General features: G+C 35.7%; 1 protein-coding gene across 2 annotated transcripts; it reads right to left on the bottom strand.

Moving 5' to 3' along the window:
* Positions 1-185: 185 nt before the first annotated feature.
* LOC128234019 (uncharacterized) lies at positions 186-5,149 on the bottom strand. Of its 2 annotated transcripts, XM_052947960.1 has the most exons (11): positions 4,948-5,148; positions 4,502-4,840; positions 3,690-4,037; positions 3,293-3,574; positions 3,069-3,178; positions 2,787-2,955; positions 2,282-2,623; positions 1,953-2,123; positions 1,413-1,446; positions 1,099-1,203; positions 186-984 (listed from the first exon to the last, which is right to left on the bottom strand). In XM_052947960.1, the coding sequence occupies exons 1-11, from the start codon at positions 4,994-4,996 to the stop codon at positions 906-908; spliced, it is 2,028 nt and encodes a 675-aa protein (XP_052803920.1). In that variant the 5' UTR covers positions 4,997-5,148; the 3' UTR covers positions 186-905. The 2 variants fall into 2 exon arrangements, with proteins under 2 accessions (XP_052803920.1, XP_052803919.1); XM_052947959.1 differs by having other exon boundaries at positions 186-1,203; positions 4,948-5,149.
* Positions 5,150-22,303: the final 17,154 nt, after the last annotated feature.

Raw genomic sequence — 22,303 nt, 5'->3', positions numbered from 1 at the left:
ATCATCCCGGTGACCTTAATTTGTGCCGTTAACGTGTTCATTTTCCTCCTCATCACAGTCAAACTATGCTCGCATGACCACACGAAACTGAATCAAAACAAGAAAAATCATAGACAGTTTGGACTGATCGGAGGGTTTACGATGTACATTTTTCTACGTATAATCTACTACTGAACGTTCTTTTTCAATTTATTTCATTCATCTATTCAAATCATGGCTTAACATAGCGTCATTGAAAAGTTAATTAAGTAATCAACTTCTGCAGGTCTGACGTGGATTTTTGGTTTCCTGACTATTGACGATTCTCAACTCGTCTTCCGCTACCTGTTTGCGATCTGCAACTCTTTGCTCGGAATCTTGATCTTAGGGCTATTTGTTGTCAGACTTGGCGAGGTATGTTATGATCTTTTAATTGTGTTCCTTAGTCTAATATTCTTGTCAGCACATGGGACAAATGTCATATTATAACCACCACGTTCATCATAGCAAAATGTATTTGTCACTTATATAAGTGTTATGTTTGCTTTTAGACGCTGAAACTATGGCACGATTTATGCTGCAAGAAGAAGGTTCTTATTAAAATAAGTGCTTCTGACACGTGGACTCCAAAGCAAAACATGCACTCTAAGAGAACCCCCGTATCATTTGTTCCTCGTCAACTGACACAAATCGAAAAGCCCAGCAAGAGGGCAAGATTCTATGAGGATGGAATGTAATCAAAAATAATCTCAGTGATAACATAGAGACAAAAATATGCATTCGACTTTTGATGAACTTCAATTTCAGTGATTTTAATCGTTTTTAATTATCCAATCCATGATAATGTCATATCAAAATGAATTAAGCAAGCAGTCCATTTATGCGATTTCAGTCTCCTTGGAAGTGTTTGAGTACACAGCATTCATCTAATACTGCAGGATGACATCATACTCTTCTTGGTTACGTTCTTGCAAACTTTCGTATGGTTTAGTATTTCCAGCAGTCCTAAAAACGAATAAACGGCTGTTACACCCTTATCTGAACAAAAAAATGTAGAGGGTTTGAAAAGAAAAAAACACTCTCCGCGGATACATGTTATTCAAAGAACGGATCACATACTGATCAGATCCTGCTGTACCCATTGTGTTTTGATAACATACGACACCTTCACTTGGATTAGTTTTAATATCTTGCTCCTTATCATTTTCGTAGGGCAGTGATTCTCTGAAAAACATGAACAGAATGTTTATGATATAAAAAGATGTGTTTTACTGACTATCAGACTGCGCACCTGCGTTACTTATTTAACGATTTAATGACATCTATGCTCTTTTTAATCATAGCTGTTGGACGCGTTTTATAAAGGCTTTTATTTATATTAAACGGAAATTAGATTTTGGCCTCCCATTATAAACCTTACGTTAAAGACTTACTGTTGATGAGCGGCAGCCAATTTCGCCGGAATATCTACAAATGATCAAAATCTAGATATGACTTTTTCCCGTTCAAATATCTGTCAATAAATGTACATAAGTATACATTACGTATATATACTTTACTGGTTCATATTTGTTTTTTTTTTAGTGGAAAATTCGATAATCCCCGCAGGAATTAATTTCAATAAACCTGATAAATAGCCTATTTTCAGAGAAAAACATTAGTTTTTCTAGCGTGGGTACCTCCTTTTGAACACAAGGTATCATTTGTATGAAACACAATCATACTGTAATTGCTTAACAACGATTTTATTACGTGGGCGAATAATTGATATGGGCGAAAAAGTGGTTCCTAGCTAAATATAGTGAGTTCGATCCCCATCAGATGCACATGTCTATACGAAAAACCAGAGAAACAAGTTCAGTAGACAAAAGTCAAACATAAACCCCGTTAATTGATCATATCAATTTATACAGCCTGCTATATAAGCTGACTATTGATACATATATATATATATTGTGTCACAAGGGTCTCACCTGTTGTCTCTTTCTCAGCCATGCATTTTCCGACTAGACGCATCTTGTGAACGAGAAATACGGATGCAATACCAACAAGCAATCCGGTCACAAATCCACCAATTACTCCGCCAATAAGCTTGACCTTTTCAGAAATGCTTACTGGTTGCTCGGGACCTTCAGTAACTAGACCTTCAATTAAATATTTTAACAAACAACCGTTATTCACAAAGAAAGATAATTTTGACCGCGAGTTTACGTTATGTAAATATTATTATAAATCATAAATGACTATTATGTCTGTCCTTAATTACGAAAGTAATAACTATAAAAATGCAACGGACATGTACCTTTCAAAAGTATATCCACGGGACTACTTTCAAGAACATCGCCAAATCCAAAGCCCACTTGACACATCCACATGTCCAAAGTTTGATTAAGTATTAACTGTTCAACAGACAAAACTGTTTCAAAAGTCGACGGGCATATGAACTGGTACCGATCGAAATGAGGGGGAATCAGAATTGCACAGCTAGGACACACAGCTCCTACTAAAGCCCTGTTACGATACCATGATACCACATACACAGTTCGGTTTCCGGTATAAGTGCATGTTAAATTTATATCTGGTTCGCTGTCTTGAACCATATGAGACGTTTCCAAAGTAAGACTTTCATTGCTGGAATTTGTATCTGTAAATATTCAAGTTCAACTTGATATAGATCTACTTCAAGTGCCGACATAGTATACTGTCTCCGGTATAATTTAATAGCAATTAATCATTAAATCATGTGAAAGCGAAAAGATCTCACAACATTTTATACGTTGTAGTAATTTTGTTACAAATTGAATTACCAATGGTGAAGCTTCCAGCTAAAGAATCCGCCTTTGTAATGAATTGCATGTTGACAACATAAGTATACGTCCCCCTTCTAAAGTATCTGTTTGAATTCCAAACGCAATTATGATATCCTTCATTGTTTTGCTTGCAAGAGACATATCCGCATGTGAATTCTTCTTTGAACTAGAATAAGACAAAACGTGTAATAGCGACTTGGTACGATTTAATGGCGTTGTGCACACTTCGTTTACTTGACGCGGGATACAATTGGTTCCTATAATGAAGTATAATCATACCTGGCTGAATACTGTAACGACCAATTCCGTTGGGATAGGGTACACATTGTCAATCACGAAGTGTAGTTTTGCATCAACTGTCACATTTATTTCCAACGCTTTAGGCTTACCTGCAGAGATATTCATTAGCGTTTAAAATGTATTAAATTCGAGAATTTTTCATTGTTTTAAAAGCTTGTAAGAAGAAGTATCGAATTATAGCGTACTTAAGTTACTTAACGTACATTCAAATTCCAGTCCCACGGGTTGACTCTCAGGATATGAAGATATTTGGCAGGTGTAGCTTCCCCGATCGTGTACACTTGTATTACGGACTACGAGCGTAATAGTTCCATCCAAATCTGTCGATTCACTGTACACTGTATTAAAGTCAATAGTGGTGCTGCTGACAATTGAATTGCCGTTCAGTTTAAAGTTCCAGATTGATGTTGTTGCAGAAGAACTTCTACATCTCAAAATTGCAGGTTCACCACAGTTTACAGGATTTTCAATGAACAATTGCGAATCTGAAAATGAATGTTTGATAATTTCGTAATGTAAAGGCTGGTTGCATAAAATGTGAAATAAAAGATTGAGCCAAAAGCTGTATTCGTCGAAAACAATTGTTTCATATTTACTTACACTGGACACGAATTACGGGGCGTCTTGTCGAAATTAACACACGTGCAGTGTTGTTTGCAGTACAATAGATTTCCATTCCATCATATTTTCGATCTACAGTAAAATGAAGTTGGCTCTTCACATGGTAAGTGTTATCTGCATTTTGAACGATTTCGCTAATTATACTTGAACTATTTAGCTTAAGCTCTTCCTCATCGTCAGTGTTGTTTGGTGTTTTGTTATCCATGAACCAACGAATGGTTGGAGCCGGAAGTCCATCTGATACACACTCAAATAGTACTCTAGATTTCTCCGTTTCTCTTACTTCAATTTCTACTGGCTTTATTAACTGCACAGATGAAACTTCAACTGCAACAATAGGACAAATAATTCAAAAACTGTTATACTTGAATAGACTTGCAATTTTGTTCAAAGACAGAAGAATTTCATATTGCGTTCAAAATTTTATCATATTATCATCTAATGCAACGAACTTTCTTATCATGCTACGATCTTTTTTGTTATGTTCAGAGACAAAAAGTTGCATATTATGTTCGAATGCAAATGACTTCTTGTTATTGGGGCACAATATGTACTGATTGGAAGGACTGTAGTGCACATCGGTTAGGTTTGAAGTGAAACCGAAAGTACCCGGTGCAATATTCCTTAACGAAAGCATTTGTGAGTTCAATTCATCGATATAATGCAAAATTGCACACCTTATGCCATTGTCTACTGTGATAAACATGTTTTAAAATGTAATGTAATAATTGAGCATACAATTGCATTCAGTTGATCAAATTCAATAGCAGTCTCAGTTAATATACTATTACCGTGCAGTTTTAAGGCTAGTTCTGCGTGGTCAGCGCTGACGTTAGTGGCTAAAGTACAACTCCAAATCTGACCCTGTTGAGACCGACTGACGTTGAGAATAGTCCATGTAAACTCGTCTTCGGAACATGTAAAGTTGTACGCGCTATTATCAATAGGGCCAAATACAGTACACCCAGGTAAAAGTATTCGTCCGACACTATGCAAAGGTGAAATTATGCTCCATACAACACGAGTCGGATGTTCGATCTCCTCAAATCCTGAGTAACGTGCACTCAGTGTGACGTGGTCGTGTTCATATGCGGGATTAGGGTCTTGATTGACCGATAACTCAAAGCATTCTGCAAATAAAACATGCCTGTACAAGTTCATGTCATGTTAATGCATTTGTGTTTATAAATCTAATACAGACTGCAGGTTACTCATAGACAAAAGAAAACATAATCACCACTCCTGGAAAACGCAAGCAGAATTCCAAATGTGAAAAACGTAGCCATAATTTATAATTTAAATCACATCCTCTATTCATGACTATTTTCGTATGTTGTTAGTTAAGTATATTTGTTTACATTTAACAAATTTCACAATTTACTTCCGCGTCGTCTTATATTTGCAAGCGATCGAAGTGATAATGTGTAATATCCTTAGCATTCTGTTTACAAGATGTTTATCTTTTGACAGTGATACATTTGTTTTCCTGTCATAAAGGTTTTCAAATTAATGATAATATTAATATTATTATACACATATAAACCTAACAATTGCACAATTTAGTATGATTATTAAATTAAGTATACCTTTGCAGCAAAATACTTTACATGAATAAGTTTATTGTATTTACTTGTAGTAATTTTGGTGGACTTTGCTAACATCCGCTCGAATGTGATCCTTGTGTTAAGTCTCTTACACCTTTATTAAGACGCTACTTTTGTACACAAACTTGCGCCCTTACAGTTGGCTCGATTCAATTTATTTCGTTTGTTGAAAGGATGGAAAACACAATAATCACTGGTACGCCAAATTCGGTCCATATGGTACGCTGGTTTCACAAAAACATTAAGTGTATTGTTATTTAATTGTAATATTTCTTGAAGAATCTTATTCTTTGAAATGGTGTTTTAATTTTCAAGAACACATGTTTCCTTGGTTTAATTGCAGAATGTACACTAAACATAACACCTTTTTAACTAACACAGTTCAAGAAATTGTTGAATTTAAGAAAAATACACAATTTTAACTTAAGATGCTTTTGTAATATTGCCCCTTGATTTTGATTCCATAAGAAAAGAATAAAAAACTGAAAACAACAATAACAATGACTTTCTTTACACATATATCGCCATGAAGCAAATTTTGAGTAAAACACGAAGCTCAAACAGTTTTGTGACGTCTTCTTTTATATGTATACTAAATGGTGTTCTTAATTCCAGTCCAAAATAAACGTTAGCGGTGACACCAGCCGTTAGTGGTGTGCTACTAGTATATATAACATCATACGATAACTTCTCAAAGTAAGGCTTTGAACGTATTATAAAAGAGGATGAGCTTAAATGTAAATCCATTGTTCATCATTCATTTTGGCCTTATTTAAGGTATGCAAAGCTCAGATAAGCTTGTCACCTTATCGAGCTTTTACATGAGGTAAGAATGTTGGTACCTGGTAAGGCAATATAATTGTTGCATCATTGGAAAGGGTACTGCTAGTTTGCTAATAAAATGTAAACTATATCAAGCTATTGCAGTTTGAGTTGTGTTATTGCGTTCAACTAAAATCTTTATTTATAAACCTCGCAATGTCAAAAAAGTGAATTTGTGAAATTGTTTTTTGGAGTTTAGAATTTTGTACATCATTTAAGTATAATTTAAAAACGCCATGTCTGATACCTTTATGTAATGTGTGCGGAGCGGATGCGCACTTATAATTACTAAGACATTTTGAGTGTATAATAATGATTTTGATTGAGCCTAAAATAAATAATCACAAAGAATTAATGAAGATTTTTTAATAACCATTTTTTCTATGTTTCTTGCCTTTGATTGATTTATTAATAATGAATTACAAAAAATCCGAATCATCCAAATCTATTGATTTTAAAATGATCTCTATGAATCAACAGAAAGCTGTGCTTTCTCTGATGAACTTTCATTTACATATTTATTTTATAATAACGCAAGATAGCAGAGCCTCCTCTGTAAGAGCGTAGAGCAACGACTTTCGGCTGTAAATTACTATGACTGTCAAGATAGCTGATCTTTATCTGCAAGAACATAGAAGCTATGACTTAGCTATAACAAAGCGCTCTGTCGTATCTCTTAACGACAACCATTTCCACTCATCAGCTATTAACCAAGCAATGTGTTTAAATTCGGCTTTTCAGAAATGTCTGCTAATATTTTTGAAGAGCAACTACACAGTTCAAGTTAATTAAATAACAGGTTTTTCTCGACGTTAACTAGTCGGTAGAGGCATCCTAAAATGACATTAGGGTGAAACACTGAAAAAGTATGAAAACTCATTTTTATATAAAAAAAAAAACCCAATTAACACAGGTATAAAATGTTTACATGCTAATGCATCCAATTATACCAATTAGTTTTACTCATTTGACTAAACCAAGGCATTAATCAGCTCCAGTAGTCTTCCACTACCTTTTTACAATTTGCAACTCTTTGCTTTGCATCTTGATCTTAATGTTCTTAATTGCCAGACGTGGCGATGTATGTTTTGAGAGAATTAGTTTACTGATTCCTGTCTAAGTCTCAATCAACATCCTTGTCAGCACATGAGATAAATACATAATTGTATCCACACTGTTCACCATCATATCAATATGTTTTCGTTATTAAGTGTCATATTTTCTTTTAGACGCTGAATCAATGTCAGAACTTATGCTGTTAGAAGAATGAGTGCACCATAAATAAGCACTTCTGGCACGTAGGTTCCAAATCGAAGCATACACTCCGAGAGTACACGCGCATCGTTTGGCCATTGCCAACTGACACAAACCGAAAAGTCGCATAAGAACTTAAGGTTCTATGAGGATGATATGTGATGTAAATGAATTGAAAAATTGAAAAACAGGATAACATGCAATTCGCTATGAGGAGCCACTTGCATTTAAGCGTTTACTTTTTTTTAAATAATTGCTTACATGTAAATGTCTGAATAGAAATTCACTGAACAAGCATGATCGTATTAACAGCGGTCAATTGATACGATTTAGGTCTAAAATAATGTTCTTTTCACAGTGAAATGTACACTGAAAGTATTACCACTATCTACATCTACCTTTTTCTGTTCCAGAACCGATGGTGGAATTATATTTAAGACAAAAAAGTGTGCCTCCGATATTTCGAATAAAACTTTGAATATCCAAAGACAAAATGGTTTTATTTTTTTATAGATAATACATATCAGTGTAATATACGTATGTTGATTTTAAGAATCGTGTATAAACAGTCAGTGAGGCGTCATTTCTTATAAAGCCACGATGATTTCCATGTGATACAACATTGAAAATTTTATTGTATTTGGTCTTTGGAAGATAAACCATTTTCCAGCATTATTCCTTCTCGCCAGACATCTAATATTGCCTGATGATATCATACTGCTGTTGGTTCTCCCTAAGATCGTCTTGCAATCTTTCGTAGGATCGAATCTCACCATCAATCCTAAAGACGAAGAGCAGGATGAAACACTTGCATTTCAGCAAATAAATGGAGTGCTTAGATTAGTCAACAAATAATTAATATTGTTGAAATCACTTACTGATCAGATCTTGGTGTACCCCTGGTGTTTTGATAAAACTTGACACCTTCATTTGGAACAGTTTTCGTATCTTGTTCTTGCACATTTTCGTAGGGCAGTGACTCTCTGAAAAAGCATCTTGTTTTTGTTACAAAAATATGTACTTACTTACTTACTATGAGACTGCGAATCTGTGTAAATAAGGTAGCAACCTTATGTAATTCATACTTTTTCAGCCCGATAGTTTTCGATCGACTCCGTTATGTAGTTATATTCGTCACGGTTCATTTTCGTGAAACTTAAGTAAGTATTCCTCATGCCCGCGTTGTATAAAGACGTTCATTTATCGTATACGTAACACTTACGTTTTTGGTTGTTCAAGTGAGTCCGAATTCTCGTACTCATCGTTTCCATAATTTTCAACCTCGAGGGTTTGCGTTTTGTCTGCAATCAACTCGATATCGTTCCTAGTAAAATTTGAATGTTCTTGAGCTAAATTGTAGTACAATTGTAATTATGTCTATGAAGTATCGTGATATAAGGAAGTGTTGATATTGTTGCAATCACAATTACTGTCAATGAACTTGCCTGATCAGATTGAGAATTCCATACTTTGGATGTATTTAAAGCGTAAAAACATAACATAAAAAACTTACTGTTGATGAGCAGCAGCAACATGCGTCGTCATATCTATATTAAACAATAACTTAGAAATTAATTGTACGTTAAAACATCTAGGTAAATTATTATTGTTGTCGTGTTCGTTTACTAATATATATATCGCCACTTAAACTGTCTAACTATGGAGCTAGATTTTATGGTGACTGGCCGCCTGCAAAGCGAAAGGTCTCGGGAATGATCCCCACCAGATGCACGTAGCAATGTATGTTTGGTGTCTCCAGGTTCTCACCTGTTGTCTCTTTCTCAGCCATGCATTTCCCGATTACACGCATCTTGTTAACGAGAAATACAGATGCAATACCAACCAGCAATCCGGTCACAAATCCACCAATTACTCCACCAACAACCTTTTCTGTTCCAGAATTGCTTAAAGGCTGATCCTAACCTTCAGTAGTTATGCCTGCAATTGGAAATATTTATATATATTTTTTCTGACTCTTGTTGTGTTTATTATGCTTTATAAAAAGAACATGATACATTCTTATATTTTTGTCTGTCTCTTTATTACGAGAAAATGAACAATAAAGATGAAACGAACATTTACCTTCCAAAAGCATATCCAAAGGGTTACTTTCAAGAACATTACCAAATCCGAAACCCACTCGGCACGTCCATCTGTCTAAAGTTCGATTAACAACTAATTTATCAACAGATAAAACTGTTTCAAAAGGAGACGGGCAAACAAACTGGTAGCGACCGAAGTGGGGGCGCATCAGAATTTCGCAACTAGGAGACACAGCCCCTACCAAAGTGCCGCTACGATACCAAGATACCGTTTTCACAGTTCGATTCCCGGTATAAATGCATGTTAAATTCAAATCTGGTCCGCTGTATTGAGTCCTATAAGTATTTTCCAAAGTAAGGCTTTCACTGGTTTGGTAAACATCTGTAAACATACAAATTAAGTTGATTATAGATCTACATCAATCTATACAAAGCAGTCAGTATATCTGAGTTTTGGCTAAGCTCTAAAGGTGTCTTCATAATATAAATCCTCCGATATAATTCATAAGCAAAAACTAATTAAAACATATTATAGCCTCACATTATATCAAGTTGAGTAATATTTGTGTTGTATAATAAATTACCTATTGTGAAGTTTCCAACGAAGCACGCTTCCTTTGTAATGAACTTTATATCGAAAACATAAGTATACGTTCCCTTTTTTAAAGATCCAATTGAGTTCCAAATGCATTTGTAATATCCTTTATCGTTTTGCATGCAAGAAACACCTCCGCATGTGAATTCTTCCTTGGCCTAGAGTAGAACAAAATGATTTGACAGCGACTCATGGCGAATGAAAGGATTTTACCAACTTCGTGTGCCTTTTTCGTTCGATGACGTGTTATACAATTGGTATCCAACAAAGTTGCCTTCCGTGTTCATAATTGTTGGAAAGATATAATGTCAAGTTATTGATAAGCCAGATAAAATTGCAATATGAACAAAACTATTTTTAACATGAATAAAGTACAAACAAAACGTATTTTGGTAAAGACATTCGCGGAGGAATAAACATCAAACCGCATTTATCTAATGTGAAGAGTGAAGTGAAATTAACGAAATAACCCAGCCTGGTAAACAAATACTAGTAAACATTGCGCATGTTATTTTCGGATGGAATACGTATTGAACTTTATGAAATTTATCGAATGCAGTATGTTTATACCTGGTTAAATACTGTAACAAATACTTCTGTTGGTTTCGGGTACACATTGTCAAATACAAACTGTATTTTCGCATCATCTCTCGTATTCATTTCCACCGCTTTTGGCCTACCTGGAGCGAGATATGAAAGCGCATAAAATAGTATTAACTTCGCACTCTTCTTTTGTTTAAAACAAGTTTGTAAGAAGAGGTAATATATAAAAAAACAAACGTACATTCAAATTCTAGCCCCACGGGTTGACTCTCAGGACCTGAAGATATTTGGCAAGTGTAGCTTCCCCGATCGTTTACACTTGAATTAAGGACTACGAGCGTAATGGTTCCATTGGAATCTGCAGATGCTCTATACGATAGAGATGAGTTAATATTGATGTTACTGACAATTATAGTACCATTTAACTTAAAGTTCCAGTTTGATGTACTTGCAAAAGAAGAACTTGTACATCTCAAATTTGCAGGTTCACCGCAATTGACTGGATTTTCAATGAACAAATGCGAAACTGAAATGAAAAAAAAATCAGAATATTATCATGTAATGTTGATTCCGGTATATATCAATTGAATCTGTAAACCTAAAGCTGTATTCATCGTAAAAGAATCGTTGCATTTTTACTCACACTGGACATGAATTACGAGACGCCTTGATGAAATTAACACACTTTCAGTGTTGTTTACAGTACAATAGATTTCCATTCCATCATATTTTCGATCTAAAGTTAGAAAAAGTTGGCTCTTCACATTGTAAGTGTTATCGGCATTTGGCTCTATTACGAGAAGTATATCTGTCGTATACTCCACATCATCGACAGTGTAGTTTGGTGTTTTGTAATCCATAAACCAACGAATGGTGGGCGCTGGAAGTCCCTGTGATACGCACTCAAATAGTACTCTGAAGTGTTCCGTTTCTATTACGTCAGTTTCTTTTGGCTGCGTTAACTGCACAGCTGAAACTTGAACTGCAATAATGGAGTGATAATGAAGTCGTTTCTAATATGTTCAGACCCAAATTACTTGCATATTAGTTTCAGATGCCAAGGACATGCATATTGTGTTCATATGCAAAGGACTTATTTATTTTGTTTAAGGTTTAGATGTAAAGCACTTGTATTTTTATTTTGAGGCATTGAACTTTCTCATAAGGTTCAAACGCAAATGTCTTTTATCTTATGTTCAGATGTAAACAACATGCTTATTTGATCAGATGTAAAGGACTTGCAAATTATGTTCATATACAAAAGACTTGAAAAAATGTTCAGATGCAAAGGTCTTGCATATTATGGTCAGATGCTAAGGACAACCTTATAATGTAAACATGTAAAAGACTTGCATATTATGGTCAAATGCATAGCACCTGCATGTTGAAGGTTTTACATATAAATTATTGTTGATTACAAATATATCATAATTGCTATCTTAAACATTTGATTTTAGTGGAACCTTCTGTATTCATAAGTTTATGATATCCTCTTGAAGTTCAACATTCATTAACAGTGTTTAACCAATGTAAAATTCTGGCTTAAGAATAACGTAACAAGTAAAATAAAAGTAAAATTATGTGCAAAAAACGTAGCTCCGAAAGACACATAAGTTGTATTTAACAGGAAGTCATAAGAGACATAAATTGTATTTAACAGGAAGTCATATTGGCAAAAATTTAAGGAAATTGAAAAATTGAGAAGAAATAACCATTTTTTTTTAAATTAAATTTAAGACTCAAAAGAATTGTAATATTTCTCTAGATGAGTTTAAATGATACTTTGAAAATATTAGTAATAAAACGTTTGATAGCAGAAACGATGAGGCAGAACATTTGTGTTCAATATTTATGCAAAAAGCTATAAAGTAGACAGTCATGATGTTAAAGAAGATAATTCTACTCTCCCAGAGTAAGATCGACCTATTTCTGTCAATGCAGTGCATAGTGCAAATAAACATTTAAAACGTAATGAGGCGGTTGGTAGCGACTGTATTTTAAATGGGTACTTTATTGAATGTTTTGATATAATATATAGTCACCTTTGTGATATCTTAAATAGTATTTTCCTTGAAAAAATGGACATAACTTTAAGGTATTATTATTTTTCTGCATGTTAATAATTACAGAGTAACTAGAAATGCAAGTTGGTTTTCAAAACTTTACCACATTCTTAAAAAGTGCATCGAGTCATTTGTGGGACTAATGCTACTATTTCGGATGCGCAATTCGATTTTCGAAAATTATGCTTCACTGTTGTTGTTTTTTTGTGTGTTTTTTGACGCCTTTCATATCCTAAGTAAATTGTTTAAAATGATTGTTTATCGCATCGCAATGTGGTTATAATTGTATATATATATGGTATACAAGGAAAATAAGTTATAGTAAAATATATTAATAGAAATTTTAAATCTTTTGTTAAATAATGTACATCGTACTATATATTCTTTAGTTATGCCGTTTGCCTGCGCCAAGGGGAAGTAATATCAAAAACACTGTTTTCCCTTTTGTTGCGGACCTAGGACTATATTTGCAGAGTAACATTTACGCTGGTTAAGTATTGACGCTATTGTTTTGGTAGCTCGGTTATTTGCAATTGATTTGGGTTAAAGGCAGGTCAACAAAGGAAGTCCAAAGCCATCTAAACAATCTTCATCCGTTTTGCAATGCGTGCTGTTTAAATGTTAATACATCCAAAACTAAAATTACGATTATTCAAAAACAGGTTAAATACGTCAAAATGGAATTTGGATCAATGCTGTTCATGAAGAAGTCGATCATTTAAATTATTTAGGAACTGTTATAAATTGTACTGAAAGCTTTTAATTAAATCGGGATCAACTAGTTTGAAACGCCCTAAAGTCTATACATACTCATATTATATAAATGCGAAGAATATTTCCTTAAACCTAGAAAACTTTTTATAAATTGTACTGAAAGCTTTTAATTAAATCGGGATCAACTAGTTTGAAACGTCCTAAAGTCTATACATACTCATATTATATAAATGCGAAGAATATTTCCTTAAACCTAGAAAACTTTGTCAATTGAATCAAGCATGTTTTCATACCAAGTCAAAAGAAAAAGAAGGCATTCATTTAAAATTGTGCAAACGATTTTTACAGGGTAAAATTAATACATGCAATGCTGCAGTTTACGGTGAATTAGGTGGATATCCGTTATAATTTATGTAATTTATATGTAAGAATGATAAACCACTGGTTTAAAAATCACAAAATGTAATATTAATACGTATATTAAACTAGAGGGCCAAGATGACGCTATATCGCTCACCTCAGTAAAACTTTATGCTTAAGACTTGTTGATAATTAAATGGCAATAACAGGGATTTTGCTTCTCTGATGTATGAAATTGTCACCTCGAGAGTGTTAACAAGGTTTTTCCATATTTGGGCTCTGTGACCTAGTTTTTTTTACCCCAGATGACCATATTCGAACTTGAGCTAGAAATCATCAAAACAATCTTTCTGACAAATTCCCAGGATAGTTGGGCTGAAAATGTTACCTCGAGAGTGTTAACAAGGTATTAATATTGTTGGGCTCTGTGACAAAGTTCTTGACCCCAGATGACCCATATTCAAACTTGAGCTAGAAATCATCAAAACAACCTTCTGACAAATTTCCAGGATATTTGGGCTGAAAATGTTACCTCGAGAGTGTTAACAAGGTATTTCCATAATTGGACTCTGTGACCTAGTTTTTGAACCAGATGACCCATAATCAAACTTAAGCTAGAAATCATTAAAACAACCTTTCTGACAAATTTCCAGGATATTTGGGCTGAAAATGTTACCTCGAGAGTGTTAACAAGGTATTTCCATATTTAGGCTCTGTGACCTAGTTTTTGAACCCAGATGACCCATATTCGAACTTGAGCTAGAAATCATAAAAACAACCTGTCTGACAAATTTCCAGGATATTTGGGCTGAAAATGTTACCTCGAGCGTGTTAACAAGGTATTTCCATATTTGGGCTCTGTGACCTAGTTTTTGACCCCAGATGACCATATTCGAACTAGAGCTAGAAATCATCGAAACAAGCTTTCTGACAATTTTCAGGATATTTGGGCTGAAAATGTTACCTCGAGAGCGTTAACAAGGTATTTCCATTGTTGGGCTCTGTGACATAGTTCTTGACCCCAGATGACCCATATTCAAACTTGAGCTAGAAATCATCAAAACAACCTTTCTGACAAATTTCCAGGATATTTGGGCTGAAAATGTTACCTCGAGCGTGTTAACAAGGTATTTCCATATTTGGGCTCTGTGACCTAGTTTTTGACCCCAGATGACCATATTCGAACTAGAGCTAGAAATCATCGAAACAACCTTGCTGACAATTTCCAGGAATGTGAATATGATATTGTCCCAATACAAAACAATGGATAAAAAACTCGACTTTTTGAATTACTTCGACCCCACATTTTAACACATTTAGATGCCATACAAGGAAAATGATATTTAACGAATATCTTTATAATTGTTCAGCAAACGAGTGAATAACCGGTGCAATGGCGTTCAACTTCACAACTTCACAACTAAAACCCCAACATGTTTCACATTGAAAATGAAACAAAAACGAAAGCACTCTTTTATCAATACGCCTTCGCCGCGACTGTCAGTAAAAGCTCGAAGACAAATAGAACAAACCATAGACCTTTCAATCGCACAATTCGATATTACCGAGGCATATATTCCGCATAATACAATTATTATTATAGCATTTTATTTGTTACATAATTACCTTGCAGTTTTAAGGCTAGTTCAGCATGAACGGACTTGCCTTTTGTGTTAGTGAACGTACAACTCCATATCTGACCATGCTCATATCGACTGACGTTGAGTATAGTCCATGTAAACTCGCCTTCGGAGCATGAAAAGCTGTACGCGCTAATATTCATAAAGCCCATAGCTTCACACCCTGGTAAAAGTATCAGTCCGACACTTTGCAAAGATGATACTATAACCCATTCCAGATAACTTGGATATTCTATAATTTCAAATCCTGAGTAACTTGCACTCAGTGTGACATTGTCGTGGTCATAGGCTGGATTAGGAAGTTGTTGGACCAATAACTGAAAGCATTCTGAAAAAAAGTGCAAGCCTATATAAGTCCCTGTTATGTTGCTTTACAAAATTTTACAATAGACAAACGAAAATATAATCACCAATCCTTATAACTGCCAGCAGAATTCCAAATATGAAAAACGAAGTCATAGTTCAATTATTTAAGCACATCCTCTGTTTATGACTTTTTTCTTAAAACTGAGTAGAAAATAATATTTATTTAGTTCCATGTCACAAATTATACAGTTTACTTCCGTCTCATTTTATACCTGCAACTGATCCTTCGGTGATATCGTTAAATATCCTTCACTTTCTGTTTTTATCTTTTAACATTGTTTACAATTTTTCCTTTATCAAGGCTGTTCGAAATTTATGATATAATTCATAGTTAAACATAAATGTGTTCACAATGAATGTGATTTAATTTCTAGATAATTCAGCGTTTGCTACAAAGCAAAATACTAAAGGTATGCATCTTTACTGTATTAACATGTGGTCGTGTCGCTTGGCTTCGCCAGTATTTGCTTGATGCTATCCGAGTGTTCAGCATGGAACACTTTTATTCAGCATACCCAATTCCACAACTTAATGTACACTTTATAATTGCCTCGATACAGCTGCTTTTTATTTTGTTGCAGCGATGGTAAACATAATACTCACCAGCACATGAAATAGTTTAATGAGTTGGGCAATATTATGCCGGGGTTAAGTACGTTTCGGCCCAAATAAGCAGTATTCCGCATGTCGATTTTTATAACAGTTTGGCCTGGGGCAATATTACACATGTTGTTGTTTAGTACGCTTGGCTCCAATTGGGTGGTAATCCACGTGTCGTTGTTTAGTACGCTTGGCCCTAATTGGGTAGTATTCCACGTGTCGTTGTTTAGTACGCTTGGTTCCAATTGGGCAGTATTCCACGTGTTGTTGTTTAGTACGCTTGGCTCCAATTGGGTGGTATTCCACGTGTTGTTGTTTGGCTCTAATTGGGCAGTATTCCACGTGTCGTTGTTTAGTGCACTTGGCTCCAATTGGGTGGTATTCCACGTGTCGTTGTATAGTACACTCGGCCCCAATTGGGTGGTATTCCACGTGTCGTTGTTTAGTACGATTAGCTCCAATTGGGTAGTATTCCACGTGTTGTTGTTTAGTACACTTGGCTCCAATTGAGTAGTATTCCACGTGTCGTTGTTTAGTAGACTTGGCTCCAATTGGGTGGTATTCCACTTGTTGTTGTTTGGCTCCAATTGGGTAGTATTCCTAGTGTTGTTGTTTAGTACGATTAGCTCCAATTGGGCAGTATTCCACGTGTCGTTGTTAAGTACGCTTGGCTCCAATTGGGAAGTACTCCACGTGTCGTTATTGAGTACACTTTGCTCCAATTTGGTGGTATTCCACGTGTCGTTGTTTAGTACACTTGGCTCCAATTGGGTGGTATTCCACGTGTCGTTGTTTAGTACGATTGGCTCTTATTGGGTGGTATTCCACGTGTTGTTGTTTAGTACGATTGGCTCCAATTGGGTGGTATTCCACGTGTCGTTGTTTAGTACACTTGGCTCACATTGGGCAGTATTCCACGTGTCGTTGTTTAGTACACTTGGCTCCAATTGGGTGGTATTCCACGTGTCGTTGTTTAGTACGATTGGCTCTAATTGGGTGGTATTCCACGTGTTGTTGTTTAGTACGATTGGCTCCAATTGGGTGGTATTCCACGTGTCGTTGTTTAGTACACTTGGCTCACATTGGGCAGTATTCCACGTGTCGTTGTTTAGTACACTTGGCTCCAATTGGGTAGTATTCCACGTGTCGTTGTTTAGTACACTTGGCTCCAATTGGGTGGTATTCCACGTGTCGTTGTTTAGTACACTTGGCTCCAATTGGCTAGTATTCCACGTGTTGTTGTTAAGTACATTTGGCTCAAATTGGGTGGTATTCCACGTGTTGTTGTTTAGTACGCTTGGCTCCAATTGGCTAGTATTCCACGTGTTGTTGTTAAGTACACTTGGCTCCAATTGGGTAGTATTCCACGTGTTGTTGTTTAGTACACTTGGCTCCAATTGGGTAGTATTCCAAGTGTTGTTGTTAAGTACACTTGGCTCCAATTGGGTAGTATTCCACGTGTCGTTGTTTAGTACGCTTGGCTCCAATTGGGTGGTATTCCACGTGTTGTTGTTTAGTACGCTTGGCTCCAATTGGGTGGTATTCCACGTGTTGTTGTTAAGTACACTTGGCTCCAATTGGGTAGTATTTCACGTGTTGTTGTTTAGTACACTTGGCTCCAATTGGGTAGTATTCCACGTGTCGTTGTTTAGTAGACTTGGCTCCAATTGGGTGGTATTGCACGTGTTGTTGTTTGGCTCCAATTGGGTAGTATTCCTAGTGTTGTTGTTTAGTACGCTTGGCTCCAATTGGGTGGTATTCCACGTGTTGTTATTTAGTACACTTGGCTCCAATTGGGTGGTATTCCACGTGTTGTTGTTTAGTACATTTTGCTCCAATTGGGTGGTATTCCACTTGTTGTTGTTTAGTACGCTTGGCTCCAATTGAGTGGTATTCCACGTGTCGTTGTTTAGTACGTTTGGCTCCAATTGTGTGGTATTCCACGTGTTGTTATTTAGTACACTTGGCTCCAATTGGGTAGTATTCCACGTGTTGTTGTTTAGTACGCTGGGCTCCAATTGGGTGATATTACACGTGTTGTTGTTTAGTACACTTGGCTCCAATTGGGTAGTATTCCACGTGTTGTTGTTAAGTACACTTTGCTCCAATTTGGTGGTATTCCACGTGTCGTTGTTTAGTACACTTGGCTCCAATTGGGTGGTATTCCACGTGTCGTTGTTTAGTACACTTGGCTCTAATTGGGCAGTATTCCACGTGTCGTTGTTTAGTACACTTGGCTCCAATTTGGTAGTATTTCACGTGTCGTTGTTTAGTACACTTGACTCCAATTGGGTGGTATTCCACGTGTCGATGTTTTGTACACTTGGCTCCAATTGGGTGGTATTCCACGTGTTGTTGTTTAGTACACTTGGCTCCAATTGGTTAGTATTCCACGTGTCGTTGTTAAGTACGCTTGGCTCCAATTGGGTAGTGTTCCACGTGTCGTTGTTTAGTACGCTTGGACGCAATTTGGCAGTATTCGACGTGTCGCTGTTTGGTACGCTTGGCTCCAATTGGGTAGTATTCCACATGTCATTGTTTAGTACACTTGACTCCAATTGGGTGGTATTCCACGTGTCGTTGTTTAGTACACTTGGCTCCTATTGGGTAGTATTCAACGTGTCGTTGTTTAGTACACTTGGCTCCAATTGGGTAGTATACCACGTGTCGTTGTTTAGTACGCTTGGCTCCAATTGGGTGGTATTCCACGTGTCGTTGTTTAGTACACTTGGCTCCTATTGGGTAGTATTCCACGTGTCGTTGTTTAGTACACTTGGCTCCTATTGGGTGGTATTCCACGTGTCGTTGTTTAGTCCACTTGGCTCCAATTGGGTAGTATACCACATGTCATTGTTTAGTACACTTGACTCCAATTGGGTGGTATTCCACGTGTCGTTGTTTAGTACACTTGGCTCCTATTGGGTAGTATTCAACGTGTCGTTGTTTAGTACACTTGGCTCCAATTGGGTAGTATACCACGTGTCGTTGTTTAGTACACTTGGCTCCAATTGGGTAGTATTCCACGTGTCGTTGTTAAGTACGATTGGCTCCAATTGGGTGGTATTCTACGTGTCGTTGTTTAGTACACTTGGCTCAAATTGGGTAGTATTCTACGTGTCGTTGTTTAGTACACTTGGCTCAAATTGGGTAGTATTCCACGTGTCGTTGTTTAGTACACTTGACTCCAATTGGGTGGTATTCCACGTGTCGTTGTTTAGTACACTTGGCTCAAATTGGGTAGTATTCTACGTGTCGCTGTTTGGTACGCTTGGCTCAAATTGGGTGGTATTCTACGCGTCGATGTTTACTACGCTTGGCTCCAATTGGGCAGTATTCTACGTGTCATTGTTTGGTACGCTTGGCTCAAATAGGGCAGTATTCCAAGTATGCATTATATCTAACCACGATTTATATACAACCTGGTTGATGCCTCTGAAGTCACTAATGAAATCCGAATCCCGGTTGTTAGTTAAAACTTTATTTCTTTTTACAACGATTGTGAAACAAGCTTTAACAACTTATATTTATCACTCTCGTTTGCACGATGTTGCGCGAAAGTGTGGTCTTGTGCTGTGGGGGAAACCGGAGAACCCGGAGAAAACCCTCTTGTCCGGCTTGGTGACCACTAACCAAACTCACATGCGCCCAGGCCGGGAATCGAACTCGGATCGCCTTGGTGAGAACCGAGTGCGCTAACCACTGTGCCTAACCGGACAACCTGGTTGTTCTGTTAGTGGAATCCAGCATACTAAACCCCGATATTTCCCCTAACTAAATCTCTACCTAGGGAGTGCCGCCTCATAAGACCATTTTACGGCATACAAAAGACGGAAGAAGGTTAAAAATTCAATTTAATTTTACCGTGTCCGCTCCTTCGATTATTGTGTTATTTATCTCTGTAACAACACTAACGTAATAAAATTAAAATTAAATTTAAAAGATAAAGTATTTTGCAGCAAATGCTTAATAAATTAAGAAAATATTACACATTCATTGTGCAAATATATGTTTGACTTTGTATTACATCATAAATTTCGAACAACCTTAAAGAAGGAAAAAAATGTTAATACTTTTAAGACATAAAATATTGTGAACAGAAAGTTAAGGATGTTTAACAGTAAATTTATGAAATTGTTAAATACAAACAGAAAAACGAACATGGTTATAAATAGAGCATGTGATTTGATAAATGATAAAATCTCCTATTTGTAATTCTGCTGGCATGTTTTAGTATTGATGATTATGTTTTAGTGTGAATACTGATAACAAGTCTGTATTGAATTAATAAAGTATGCATATTACATAGCAGGAAATTATATAGGCATGCTTTCCCTGCGGTATTCTTTGAGTTATAAGTCAATCAAGTCACTACTTCACCATATGGACACGACAACGCCACACTTATAGGCTAGTCAAATTATCCTAAATGTAACCGGAAACTCAAACATATTTATTCACAAGGTCTGAGCACTCTTTCATGCTGCTGAATGACTAAAGTCCTCAACCCAGCAAGTACGGGAACATGGAGAAACATTGGGACCAACAGAAGCCTTTGAATTGACGACTAGAAGTTGAAGTAATGCAGCTTTTCATATTTTGTTTTTGTTTAAATGGTTATTGTGCAGTTTCTTTAGAAAAAAAACTTTTACTAAAAACAAACCATAGAAGACAAACTTTATCATTTAATTCATTTTTTTTTTCGCAAAAAATGTGAATGTAATCTATGTTCCATGTCAAATTACCCCAACCACTAAATTAAAATAAGCATGGTTACTAAAAAAAGAAAATAGTTTACTTGTAAATACATCAATTTCGTCATTATTAACAACTCAATTTCACCACAGAGCAAAGTATCATTTGATTTAAACCATAACTGTGAGTAAAATTTAGCCTAATTAATATCAAATATAAAAGCATTACGTTTTGACTAGCATTTATTATTCCAATAATGTACTTTGAAAACAATACAATTCAAAATTGAAGTTATCAAATATATTCTTCTATATAGTACAGTCTATCTGTACAGAGAAATATACTAGCTCATTACATGAACATTTCTATGACCATTTAAAAAAAATCAATGAAAACAATAAAATTAAGAATAACTCATTCAATTATATTCTCGTGCACAGTACTACAGACGGAGTAAAGAGCAAAATACTAGCTCATTACATATTCATGTCATTAATGTCCTCCAGGCGTTTTTTATTGTTGCAACTGGTTCCTTAACATTCAACAATGTAGCTGTGATCTCTCAATTTTATCCCTTTTCTAGTCCAGAATCAGATTTAAAATAAATTTTATGTAACTGTATGCTTGCATGATAACAAAGAAGAACAAACAAATCTGGGTCTTGCCCGATAGCAACTGTTACTGTATTTTTTTCGGATAATCGAACATCTGTTTGATCAACGAATACGTCAGTGTCCTCCTCGGCATTGTACACAGTGCGACTTGTATTAGGGAGGTATTTCCGCCTTTGTTCTAAAATCATGCGTACTATCTTTTTTAAATGACGGCATGAAGCTGTATACATAAACAACGATGTGGGGGTTTCCATAACGTTCTGTGACAAAATTGCAGCACTTTTCACATATCGTTTCAAATGAAGATCCTTGTGCACATATGGGATCCGTTGGAGTAAAGAACTTCCATCTAGTACACAAGTATACTTGTCGGGTGTATCGCTCCAGAAAGCTTTATAATAATAATGATTGATAGGGGCAAATAAAATCATTAAAATAGAAGATTTTACAAGCAGAATATACAATTTATAAATACTGTGTAAAACAGGCACGGGCAATATATAAAACGTATATCTTTATTAAATTGTATATTTGGTTTGAATTTATGTCCTTGACCGTCTACCATAGTTATAAAAATTACAAAAACGAGCTTATAAATTAATATTATTGTTAACGTGCGAACGATTTGAATAGACAGAATATCCGAGTCGTGTTAAATCGGACATACTATCGATTTAAGAAGTT

This window comes from Mya arenaria, chromosome 5 (assembly GCF_026914265.1).
Source record: "Mya arenaria isolate MELC-2E11 chromosome 5, ASM2691426v1".
NCBI classification, from domain to species: domain Eukaryota; kingdom Metazoa; phylum Mollusca; class Bivalvia; order Myida; family Myidae; genus Mya; species Mya arenaria.
The sequence above is the reverse complement of the archived record's forward strand: the minus strand, read 5'-3'. Positions and strand labels throughout refer to the sequence as shown.

Coding starts and splice junctions, on each gene's coding strand:
- LOC128234019 (XM_052947959.1), bottom strand. CDS start 4,996: ATGGCTACGTTTTTCACATTTGGAATTCTGCTTGCGTTTTCCAGGAGT. Junction 4,841..4,947: donor GCTTGCGTTTTCCAGGAGTG/GTGATTATGTTT, acceptor TTTTATTTGCAG/AATGCTTTGAGTTATCGGTC. Junction 1,204..1,412: donor TTGGCTGCCGCTCATCAACA/GTAAGTCTTTAA, acceptor CATGTTTTTCAG/AGAATCACTGCCCTACGAAA.